The sequence below is a fragment of the Myodes glareolus genome, chromosome 2 (assembly GCF_982192425.1).
Source record: "Myodes glareolus chromosome 2, mMyoGla1.1, whole genome shotgun sequence".
Classification (NCBI taxonomy): Eukaryota; Metazoa; Chordata; class Mammalia; order Rodentia; family Cricetidae; genus Myodes; species Myodes glareolus.
The window spans coordinates 105,706,987-105,719,311 of record NC_142027.1 but is presented as its reverse complement, the minus strand read 5'-3'; the positions used below and the strand labels follow the sequence as shown (position 1 = coordinate 105,719,311).

Sequence of the window (12,325 nt, the reverse complement as noted above, 5' to 3'; positions counted from 1 at the left end):
TCTTGTGCCCACTAGGCAGGCACTCCACCCACCGAGCCCTAGCCGCAGCTTTTGACTTTGTTTCTATTTCAAGATCATTTATTTTCAGTATGTCCACGTGAAGACATCATACAGAGGGGAGACCCACACAGCGGGTGCAGGCCTGTGTCTGAAAGTGGGTGGGGTTGATGGTAGGTGGGTGGGGTTGACAGGCACAGCCCTCACTTGACGCCTCCAGATATGGGCCCCCAGCACCCTAAGAGGCACACATGGAGCATCTTTCACCCTGTATGACAGACAGACACTCAAGGGAGCAGCCTTGGGGGAAGAAGTGGTGCGGCCCTTGGGCAGGGGTAGGAGAATCCTGCAGGACAGAGGGCTTATGGGAGTTCAGCACCGACAGGGCAGCTCCAGTCCCCTAACTTAGCTGTGGGGTTCTACTTCCAAATTCCATCTCTCCCCAAGGAACCAGATCCCGCCTTGAGAGGAGCCCGGCACACCCACACTCTTGCACATGCAGGTGGCACAGAGGACAAGGAAGGGATTTAGGGTCCTGGCAAACAGGGGTGGAGGGGTGAGAGAAGATGACACACCATTGTATGGGACCACAAGGACAGCCCTCCCAGGCTGCACCTCTGCCATCGGAGACCATGTGACCTGAATGTGCGGAGTCCCTCACCTGGATCCTGTTTGCTGTATATGGATCCGGTCACTTAGGTGGGCTACCCTCTGTGCAAGGACCCCATCTATGTGCCAGCATGCCATGCATAGGTCGTGGCACCTGGAAGACCCAGCCCCTACGCAGGTGTCCTGGTCAGGTGCTCACCTGCATGCAGGAACCTTGCTTAGATGGGCACCTGCGCATAGACCCTGTCATCCAAGGGCCCATTGTCCATTCAGGGCCCTGTGGACCCTGTCACATGAATGTCCTACTGCCCATGAAGGGCCCCACCTTGGTCCGTCTACTGCGCACCGACCTTGTCCTCGTCATACATGTTCAGCAAGAGCCACGTCTGCCTTGTCTTCTGGAATCTCCAGCTCTCCTGCTTCCGGGCCCACCTGGGAACAAAGACAGACACTTAGGATATGGAGGATGGTCCCAGGGGCTCTGAGACCAGATCACCTGCAAGCTCGTGGTAGCGGAGCCTGGCTCAGGGGGATGTGCACCCTCAGCATGTCTACCATGGGGGTCTCTTACTCCATCTCGGGTAACCTATATTTGTAACCACAGGGATACAGGGTCAATTTCCAACTCTATGATCCTGTTATTTTATGACTTTAAAGGGAGCATTCTAAATTTCTTGAACTCATCAATTCTTTGCTGTTGTTTTTTGAGAGAGCCTTAAATAGCCACGCTAGCCTCAAACTCACTATGTAGCCAGGGTCATCCCTTGCCTCAGCCTCTTAAGAGCTGGGATTACAGAATGTGTGACAGCACACTCAGCTCAATTTTTTTCATTTGCATTTCATGTGTGTATGCATGCATGTTTGTAAGTGTGTGTGTGTATGTGCGTGCACATGTGCGCACACATGCATGGAGGCTACAACAGTCTCTCTCTGGTTTTTCGAGACAGGCTTTCTCTGTGCAGCTCTGGCTGTCCTGGAACTCATTTTGTAGACCAGGCTGGCCTGGAACTGCACAGGAGACAAACCTCTAGGCACATCTGTGAGGGAGTGTCTAGACGGGGTTAACTGAGGCAGGAAGACCTGCCCTGAGTGTGAGCGGCGCTGTCCTACGGGCTGGGGCTCTGGGCTGAGCGAGTAGAAAGGAGGAAGCGCCAGCATTCACTTCTCTGCTTTCTGTCACACGTGGACACGACGTGACTAGCTGTGTCGCCCTTCTCCACCACGACACCCTTGTTCCTATAGGCAGACGTCGTGGCTTAGCAAGCCCACCTGGGAGAAGGCTGGAATGACAGCCCAGGAGCAAAGGAAAAAGGATAGGAACGCTCTCCTGCCTGGAACTCCAGCTCCAGGAATTCCTGACACACTCAAGGAATTGAAGATAAAATTAATCTTACAAACCAAACAAAACACCTGGGAAGATTCCTATCTGTGGGGCTGTCACAATCTACAACACACTGTGGTTCAGGGACATGGCCTCCCTGCCTCCCAGAATACCTGTTTTCAGTGCCCAGCCAAGATGGTGGTGTGTCTGCAGGCTGGGCACACAGTGGCCATAGAGGGGATGTGCCTGAGGGCAGTTATGTGGATACAGAATAGACAGGGGCCTCCCCAACACCAGTCAAAGGGTGACATTCTCCACCCACCACAGTGGACCTCTACCCAGAACCATAGCAGCGGCAGAATGTTCTGGATTCAGCCCACAGCAGTGCTTACCCTTGGAGGTACTCCAGGGCCAGAACGGCAGCTGAGGGCTTGGCTGGCAGGGTCTGGCCCTTGGCTGTCTGAGCTGCAGCAATGCCTGCCTCTCGCAGCCGCTTTTTCTCTTCCTTTTTCCGTTCCTTCTTCAGTTTCCTTTCCAAGACCCTCCTCTCCTCGGGGGACAGTTCTGCGCTGGCCTCCAGCACCTGAAAGTCAATGACAGGCTGTCAAGCCGGGCGTGGATGGGACCCCTGGACAGTACGCTACCAGCCCACCCTTTCTATCCACAGTTCACAAGAGGCTTCAGAGACAGACATATATGGGAGAGTTCAGCTCAGGTGCCGGATGCACCCAACAGGTGTCAAGTGCACTGAGCACAAGTCCCATTTATTCAGTTTCCCGAGCCCTGTGCAGTGACCACAGCAGCCACCAGAGGGCAGCAGTCTCATGGAAACCTCGCCTGTTCTTTTCTGGCAAGTCCCTGGCCGCTGGCTCCAGGCTGTCCTGAAGACCCAGGTGGGGGCTGACATGAGCTCCATTGCTAGGGACACCTCTCAGTGAAGGGCCACACGGTGGGAGCTCCGCTGTGGTGGGGTGCCGACCTCACGAAGCACTACTTCTGTCGACATCTCGCCGAGGAAGCCCATGCCAGCCCTGCCTTCCCCCACTTCCCTTAGGAAGCCCAAGGATGGCACTGCAGCCGTTCAGCAGTTCCAGCGAAGTTAGTCCACTTTGTCTTTCCTGGAAAAAGCGTAACTAATATTGACTCAGATGTAGCTAGCAGCCCGGAAAGGGCGTGGGGACATGGTGAGGAACTTAAGTAAACGACCCGAGCTTTTCCAGGAAGGGCGAGCTCTCCACGATCCCAGGTTCTCTCATTGGTCCCACCCCCAGGACAGTAACAAGATATCACAAACAGAAGCACTCCCTCTGCCCTGGGAACCCCACACCCACAGTCCAGTCAAGGAGACCCACATCTGCTCAAATAAGGGCACTTCCTCCTCAGTCTACAGAGAAGGGACATCGGGGACTCCAGAGGCTACCATAGGGCACCCTCCCCCACACAGGAGCCTCTGCCTCCCTCCCCCACAGTCCCCCTGTATTCCCTCATCTGGAGAGCTCCTAACCTGAGGAGTCACTGGAGGGAGGGTGCCCGAGAACCCACTGGAGACAAGATAAAGAGCCTGGGGGTTAACTTGGGCCCTAGAAGTAGAAGGGGAACTTGGTTGCCCTGGCTACCAGCTCCGACTGACTCTGGGCAGCTCCCTGCCAACGGCCTAGGTCCCAGAGGCTGTGTGTGTGTGTGTGTGTGTGTGTGGCTAAGTGTTATATAAAATGCAGCACTGAGAACTGCCCGGGGCCGGCCTGCCTCTGACCCCACAGCCACGTGGGCAGCACAGCACCACCAGGGCCAAGGTCCAGCCAGGGAACAGGCAGGGCAATGGAGCAGTTAGATGGATGAGCTGGGGAAGGCAGGAAACATCAACCTCCCACTGTCTGCTGGGCATAATCTCAGCAACTCCCAGCCCCAGGATCCTGGTCTTGGCTTAGGGATGCTGCCTGCTGACCCAGCACACAAACGAGAAGCTCGGATGGCTCTCTGAAGTGTCCTGGGGCTCTGCAGCCCGTGTGCCCTCCAGGAAGGAGAGCCATGGTCCCTGGACTTAGTTGGTGCCGCTAAGAACATAACGGTAGAATCCAGTTTGCGCAGCCCGCTCTTTGCAGCAGGCTCTTTTCACAGACTCTGCAGAAACCTGACGGAGCCACTGTCTGCAGGAGACCCTAGCCAACAGGCAATCCCAGGTATCAGGACTTCTCACTGGGGAACTGAGTTCACATCGAAACCACACTTGTCCCTGCCTGGGAATCAGCGAGCCACACTGCAGCCTCCTGCTGTGCAACTTCCCCCATCTTCAGGAAGTGCAAGAATAGATTCCCGCTTCTGCTACATGTCCCCCATGCCGTTCTTCGGACACACCGCCATGTTGTCGCCTGTCCATGATGTTAGAGCCCTTCTGGCCCAGCCCCTCCTCTACAGTCATCCATCGTGGGGCTCCCCGTGAATCTATCTCAGTGTCGCCCCACCCCAAGCCTAACACCGCCCTCCACTGGAGCTCTGAGGGAGGCCGTCTCCCCCCCTCCCCCCCCCCGCGAAGTCTGTCTGCAGCCATTGGAGTCACTGTTGTCACTGACTGTAGCTCAGGATCTGATGAAAAGGGAGATCACACATCAAAACCAAGGCTGGAGTGCTGGGGTTAGCGCTACCACGCTCAGCACCCCCTTATGGACAGGGCTTCGTGCGGCTCACTCTTGCATTAAGCTCTCTGTAGATGCTGCACGCACACCAGTAGAAAGGCAGCCTCAGGACTGTGGCGAGGGCTCGGTGGTTGTGGAGCACGAGTTGCTCGTCCAGAAGACCTGGGTTTGGGTCTCCGTGCCCACGTGGTGGCTCACAACCAACCATCTGTGACTGCAATTCCAGAGGGCCCAATGCCCTCTTCTGAACTCTGTGGGCACATCTGTAGCTCACATACAAAACACGCATGTATACATAATAAAATCCAAACAATAACTTAAAACATGACCCACAGCGTGCTGTTGCATCAAGAAAAGTGGTTGGGGACCCCAGACTTCTCATGCAGCATCCGAACACTTTCTTTCTTTCTTTCTCCTTTTTTTTTTTCCCCTTCGAGACAGGGTTTCTCTGTAGCTTTGAAGCCTGTCCTGGAACTCACTCTTATAGACCAGGCTGGGCCTTGAACTCACAGAGTTCCACCTGCCTCTGCCTCCCAAGTGCTGGCTCCAAACACTTTCTTATGAATTGCTTTCCTGTCCCGAATTAAATCATGAATCCTCTGAGCTCCATTTCCCTTGAGAAATGGCACGAAGTTCACTTGAAAGGGCCCTGTGCACTTGGTTCAGGCTGAAACCTCAAACAGGGTCCCTAGAAAGCTGATTTGACAGAGACTGGTTCCTGATTTGGAGAACTTGGAGGTGTTGTCTGTTCCATGATACTCTGGGGACACTTGGCTAGGCATCTTGTCATCCCTACTAAAACCAAGAGGCAAGGAGGAAACCAGTTGTCCTTGGTGGGCTGACACTTTGGGGCCACAGCAGAACCAGCAGCTTCCCAATGGCACACATTTGGGGTTTCTCCATCCATGTCTGCATTGACACTCACGGTTAACACTGATCCAGGCTGGGAGAGCAGGCAGTCCCATGCTGGCAGGCACGGTTGGCTGAGCCACTCTGGGGACTGAGAAGGAACCTGGACCAGTCCCCAGTAGCCTCAGTAGCTAAGTTCAAGACTGCCTGATCTTGGGCTGGAGAGATTGCTCAGTGGTTAAGAGCTTTGCCTGATCTTCCAGAGGTCCTGAGTTCAATTCCCAGCAACCACGTGGTGGCTCACAACCATCTGTAAAGAGGTCTGGTGCCCTCTTCTGGCCTGAAGACATACACACAGACAGAATATTGTATACATAATAAATAAATAAATAATTTTTTTTTAAAAAAAAGATTGCCTGATCTCACACCAGGTGTGTCTTCTCATGGAAGTGGCTGTGGTCACTCTCCTGGTGCCCACTACACCCTGGAGGGCCAGGAAAGGTAAGGGGAGAATAGGAGGGCGCAGGACAGAGCACTGGCCCTTGCCTGAGTGGTGAGAGAATGTCCTCATTATCCCTAAGACTCAAGGACTCAGAGCCCCTGGACTTGAGGACAGGTTCCACGTACACGACTTTCCACAGCTGGAATACCCAGGTCCCATGTGTCTGCTGAATAGCATGATGGGGAGCGGTGATTAGCTGACAGAACAGGCTTCCAGCTGCCCTGGAATCAGGGCAATCCTGCCTCAGCCTCCCCGAGTTCGGGCATACATATATCTGCTTTACTCACAGGTGTTCAAGTGCCATGGCCAGCCGTTCTGGGCCACACAGAAGCAGGAACCTGGGCTGTTTGTGCCTGCTGCGAGGTGATGAGCCGCCTGTGAGCAGAGGCATCCAGGTGAAGACTCTAGGTAGCATCCTTCCCCCTGCCTGCTCCCGCCATTACCAGGTGGCATGCAAACCCAGGAAGGACTCTGAACCCAGGGCAGCTGCATGGGCTTCGCTCCTGTTTGCTCATGGGATTGATCAGGAAGCAATGGTTGAAACCTGACCGGTCTGAAGCTTCAGGGCCTGAGGGCACATACAGAGGCGGGCGCTGCAGCACACCCCAAGTTGCAGGGACCCAGCTGTTGCCTTGAGCACCTCCCTTGGGTTCCATGAGGGTCAAGAGGCCCTCTGTATGGGAGGCAAAAAGAAAAAGCCCATTGCTCTTCCCCAAACTCCCAGGGCAAAGAGATGTTCTCCCCTCTCCCCAGAGCGGGAGGAATGGAGCTGCTTGCCCTGGCCAGGATGTCACTTGTGCTGGTGAAGGGGCTGTACCTCTGGCCCCCATCAAAGATGTGTGTGGGGGCCAGTGTGACTGGGGTACACTCTCCGAATAGGGATTTGTGCTGTCCTGGGCCCCCAGGCAGTGAGCACCCATTGGCTTGGATGTCTTGATCAAATATTCTCGGAATCATAGAGGTGGCGGGTGAATGCCTGGAGGAGATTCAGGAGTTGTCAAAAACTGGGCCAGGCCACTTAACTGTTAGCCCGCGTTTCTCTCAGGAAAAAAAGCCTACCTAAGGCAGTGTTCCTACAACAGGACACCATCAGCTCAGCTGATGTGGTCAGCAGGGGGCAAAGCAGGGCAGCGGGCAAAGTAGGGCTTGCTCTCTCTCAGTCCCCACAGTCCAGCGTGCTCTAGATGCACTGTCCCAGGTTCAAGAGCCACAGGGTCCCAGGGACCTTTCTTCACTCTGTATGCTAAGTACACACTCCCTGCTCGCCACACTTTTAGTTTTGAAAGCACAGAATGACTACTACTGAGAATTCAAAGCTAGGCTGGGATTTGCGGCAAATCTGTCTCAAAAATTAACAAAACCTCCAAAGGCGAGTTGCATGGCTCCGGGCCCAGTGCCACACTGCTCTGTGGGGTCCTTTTCCTTGGGGTCACTGAGGTCAGGTGCAAGGATGAACACAGGCGAGGGCGGAATGATCCTCTCCTGTCCCCACCCCCTCTATGTGAACAGAGCGACTGAACCGGGCACACAACTGAGCGTGTGGTAGGGACTCCGGTCTTTCACGCACGATAGTCCCGAGGGCCCAGCAGGTGGGCTGACTGACAGAGGCCGGCACCAGGTCATACTTCTACCATATACCCAGGTGATGTCCCTACGGTTTGGAGAGTGGTCTCCTAATACCACTGTACCTGTTCACCAGCCACTGGGAATGCTGTAGGTATGGTCCCCAAGTGACAGTGATGTTTGAGGGGAGGAACATGAGCTGCAGAGACATCAGGAGCTGGATGATAAGGCCAGTAGACTCTGTCTAGAGACAGGAAGCCTGTTTCCACTCCACAGCCCAGAGTCACCCGGCTTCCACCCACTTGGGGTCAGCCCGAGTGCAGGATCCCACAGGAGTGTGCAACCTTGAGAGCCCAGACCTCAGCGGACTGTTGCCCAACCATGGACACACACAGCAGCAAACTTTTTTTGAAAGAGCAAAACAAAATCCAGGGCACAACAAAATAAGGAAAGAATGAGAGGGGAATGTGTTCTCAATGAGGCTTTTTATTTAGAGAGGATGTTGAAACAGGGGTGTATGTGGGAAGTGACCCAGGGACACCAACTGCCAAGCCAACTGGTCTCCTACCAGGTCACACACAGTCGACTCCAACTGGCGCCACACAGGGAACACAACTAGGGAAGTCCCTCCAAGGCCCACTCTCTCTCTCGCTTCCCTCCCTCCTCAGTGTTTGCTTAGATTAGGATGATCTGGACACCAGGGGCATCTGTGCTTTGTGTCACTGCTGCACAGAGGAACCAAAGTCCCCTCCATTCTGAACCACGGGATGACCTGCAGCCTCCACTCCGGAACGGACTGCACAGCTTGCTGCTGCAAGGGTCTGTGGGCAGTGCGGGGGGTGGGGGGGGAGGGAGACACCGGCTCTGCCGTCGAGCCGCTCACAGGCAGGCATACGTGAGCTCACGGAGGACAGGGACAGTGGCTGCCCCAACCAGCTCTGCATAGCTGTGCACCTCGGTGCCAAGGCAAGGGTGACATCCACCTAAGGATTCCCTTCTAGAAATGGCTTTTTAAATGCACAAGGTAGCACATGCAGACATACAGAATGCTACTTAAACTTGGTATCAGAGAATACAAAGACGGCAGCCCTGGCACCCCTGCGTCCTCAGTGAACTGAATGGTGGAACTGAGCGGCATATCTGAGGTCCCACCTGGGAAGCAAAGGTGAAGGAGACTGAGCCATCACCAGCTATCACGGGGCACAAGAATCCCCAGAGGTGATGGTGTCACTGCCACCAGGACCAGAGTCCAGGCACACACAGCCCCTTCTGTAGTCATGGCAAAAACACCATGTGTCATTTGGAGGTTAAACACAGACAAGTTAAAAGCTGACCTTGACCTCAGGTTGAAGGTAGGGGAGGACAGACCCCAGAGAGCTACTTCTCTCCCCACCTGAGCATAGACCACACACATGGCCTCTAGGGAGTCCTTTAGCCCCCTACTGTGGGAAGGGTTTTCTTGGTTCTCTGTCCTTAAGCCACCTGACTCAGGCTGCCTGGCCCCAGTGACAAGGTTACAAAGGTCCCAACCTCCACCACTGTTTCTCACGGCCTGCTACTCACAAGTCCACCATCACTGCGTGCCCAGTCCCACCATGGAAGCAGACAGACCTCAGGAGCTTGAGGAGGTGGGCAGGAGTGGAGGTTTTGTTGACTAGGATGAAGGGCTGGCCCCAGAAGACAAAAGCCACCACCTCTGTCCCTTTGCCTGAAGGTCACAAGAACTGGTCCCAGCAGCTCAGCTCTTGCTCAAGTTCAAGTATGAAGTCCAGTGCATCCACGAGAGCAGCTTTTGGGCCAAGAGCAAGTATAAAACCAGTCCCTGCCACCCGAATCACCAGTACACATCCACCCACCCACACGCATGCACGCACACACACACGCGGGGTGCTAGCCAGGCTCCTAGCACCAGGTAGGTCAGATCAGAAGCAGCAGAAAGCAGCCATCGGCGGGGCCGGGAAACAGGGAGGTCTCTGATCAGACACCCACAGTCGGAGACCCTGAAGGGGAAGAGTGGGGCTCTGGGACGACTGGGAAGCGGCGCACAGCTTTCGACGTAGGTGACTAAGACAGGACTCCATACAAACTAGGAAGGCAGGCAGACAGGGGCCCGCCTTCCACTGCACACATAACTGAGCATTTCCAGCCCAGGAAGAGCCTGCTGGCACAGACCCTCTGCACTGTGCAGAGGCCACACTGCATCCCCGGAGTTGAGGCCCAATCTCATTTGCTCAATTTCAGCAGCAATCTGCTTCCCTCACCCTAGCTGAGGGTCCTTTTTAGGAAATGTCTGAAGAGGCTTCTCAGACCCTCTCCTTTTGCAGCCCCTTGGCCAGTAGGCTTCTTTCTAGTCAGGGTCAGGTCCCTCCCTCCCCTTCTCTAGAGATTTACAGCTTGCCTACCATCCAGAGATGGCTGCTCACACCTGCTGGCCTGGAGCTCCTGGTCTCACAGGCCCCACCCCCAGTGCACCCTCCAATTCTAGTTGGGCCTGTGGGTAACAGACAAGTCCTTTGATTTTGGCTTCCTCTGGTACAGCGGCTGTGGCTAAATGCAAAACTGCCTGGTGGACTCCCAAGTGACATTAGGCTCACGGAAGCTTTCTTGCTGTGCCAAAGGAAGGCCATTTCTCCTGCTACAAGGGGCCCTGTTCTCCTGTACAAAGTAACTCCATAGGGATGGAGCTAGAAAACATTATTTTGAGTGAGGTAACCCAGCCCCAGAACGACAATTATCACATGTACTCACTCATAGGTGGTTTTTAAACATAAAGCAAAGAAAGCCAGTCTACAACCCACAATCCCAGAGAACTTAGACAGCAATGCGGGCACTAAGAGAGACTTACACAGATCTAATCTACATAAAGACAAGATCTCCTGAGTAAATTGGGAGCATGGGGACCTTGGGGAAGGGCTGAAGGGGGGAGGAGAGAGGCAGGGAGGGGAGCAGAGAAAAATGTAGAGCTCAATAAATATCAATTAAAAAAAAGGAAAAAAAAAGTGACCCCATAGGAATCCAAAACTGCACTGATTTTCCAGCAAAAATGTGACGAGAGCTCTGGCCAACGAGGGCAGAGATGACCAGACAGAGGCACAAATGACACACAGATACACAGCGTACAGGCGCATGCTCCTTGACAGCTGTTACTAGTTTGTGCCGATCTTGCTATTTTAATGCAAACCGGACTCCAAAAGCTTGAAAAGTCTGCTAGGCAAAGCGCAGTCACAAGGTACAGGTGCATACAGCCACAACTGCGCACAGTGAGACCATCAAGCCAGGCTCCTGTGTTAGCTGGGCAGCCTGTGACCCTTATTCCTTCTCCAGGTCCGGTGGTGTGGCGAGTGCCAACCTGTAACACGGACTGCAGTCTCACCTCAGGGTCCTAACTTCACCACTTTTACCCTAGGCTTCAGGGGTTCCTGCAGAAGGGCACGCCTAGGCCTCGAGCAGTTGAGAGGGCCTGCAAGAACGTCTGCCCCCTGGGAGAAGAAACACAACAGGCTACTGGAGGAGGCAACAGCGGAATCAACACTACACGGGGACTTCATAAAGTTTATTATTGTGCCCATCCCCCTATTTACACGTAGTTTTTATTTGAGTCACCATTTCTGGGGTTAGGGCTCTGCACACACTGCAGACAGTCTCAAGTGTCTGCACTGTGGGCTGGTTAACCGGGCAAGCTATATAAAAACCAGTGGGACAGCTGCGGGTAGGCAGCAGAGCTGGGGACACCCAGGCGACCTTGCGGGGTGAGCTGCCACCCGAGCCTCGGGGCCACCTGGAGCCGCCCTTAACGGGTCACTCACTGACCTCCCTCAGACAGTCGGTAGTCCTTGGTGCAAGCAGCTGGGACCCTGACGCCCCACAACAGCGAGCCCGGGACTAGGCTGGTACCAGATCCAGCCTGCTGGACCCTGCTGCAGGCACGTAAGTGCCCTTGGCATGTGGTGGGCGTGGTCTTTGCCAGCGCATGTGCCTTCACCATGAGGCGCATTTACAGTAGGGAATGTGGGTGGCCTCATCCAAAGACAGGCAGAGTTGTAGCCGGTTCGAGTGATAGAGTGCCTCGCTTCCATTCCAGGATGCTGGGGACCAGCGTTTCATAGCTCCGGACACAGGGTTCGCAAATCAAAATAAGGAAGGGGTGGAGAGGCTCTCAGCAGTTGGAAGCACTTGCTGCTGAGAGGGCCCGTTTGGTTTCCAGAACCCACAATCATCTGCACTTCCAGTTCCACGGGGGTACGTGTGTACACAAAACCGTGCGCGTGAGCACACACACAGAGAATATGAATGAATAATGAATAAATAGATAAACAAGGCAAAAAAGAAAACTCAGCGATTCTCCTGCCTCAGTCTCCAAGTGCTGTCATCGCTGGACTAAGCCACCTTGCCGGGTGCTCACACAAGAACAAGGGAGATGGCCTATAGCTGGTGGCTAAGAACACGCTGCACTTCCACAGGGAAGACTCCTGACACTGGCAGTGAAGACAATATGGCGATGCACCAAGGCATGTGATGAAAGTCTGCCCCCAAGGCCATTATCAGGCTGGGCTCTATTCACAAAGCACTGAAAAGTCCTCCTACCACGAGGCTGCCAGGAAGCAGGGCTGGCATATCTGGAGAGATGTGGGAGGAACCTGCGGCATCAGAGCTGGTCACAGACAAGGTGCAGGACGCACAGCATCCTGGTCCCGTGGGGACACTGAGGTAGCTACGAGGATTTGCTGTGCTATTTTTCCAACCAGGAAACGCCTAACTATTTGGAAATACAAAGTTGAAAATAGCAATGGTAGAGGAGAGGACTCAGCGGAGCATCTCTCGGGCTTTAGCTGTCCTGGCTAGATTTGTCAA

General features: G+C 54.4%; 1 protein-coding gene across 3 annotated transcripts in view; it reads right to left on the bottom strand.

Moving 5' to 3' along the window:
• The window catches only part of Chlsn (cholesin), a 100,638-nt gene that overhangs the window by 1,562 nt on the left and 86,751 nt on the right, over window positions 1-12,325 (bottom strand). For 2 of the 3 annotated variants that reach the window (XM_048436936.3, XM_085683281.2), the window contains 2 exons: window positions 2,320-2,510; window positions 957-1,038 (listed from right to left, as the gene is read on the bottom strand). In XM_048436936.3, coding sequence (XP_048292893.3) covers window positions 957-1,038; window positions 2,320-2,510 — 273 coding nt within the window. Of the gene's footprint in view, window positions 1-956; window positions 1,039-2,319; window positions 2,511-3,431; window positions 3,612-12,325 lie in introns of those variants that run through there. The other variant, XM_087903354.1, reaches the window with a different exon arrangement.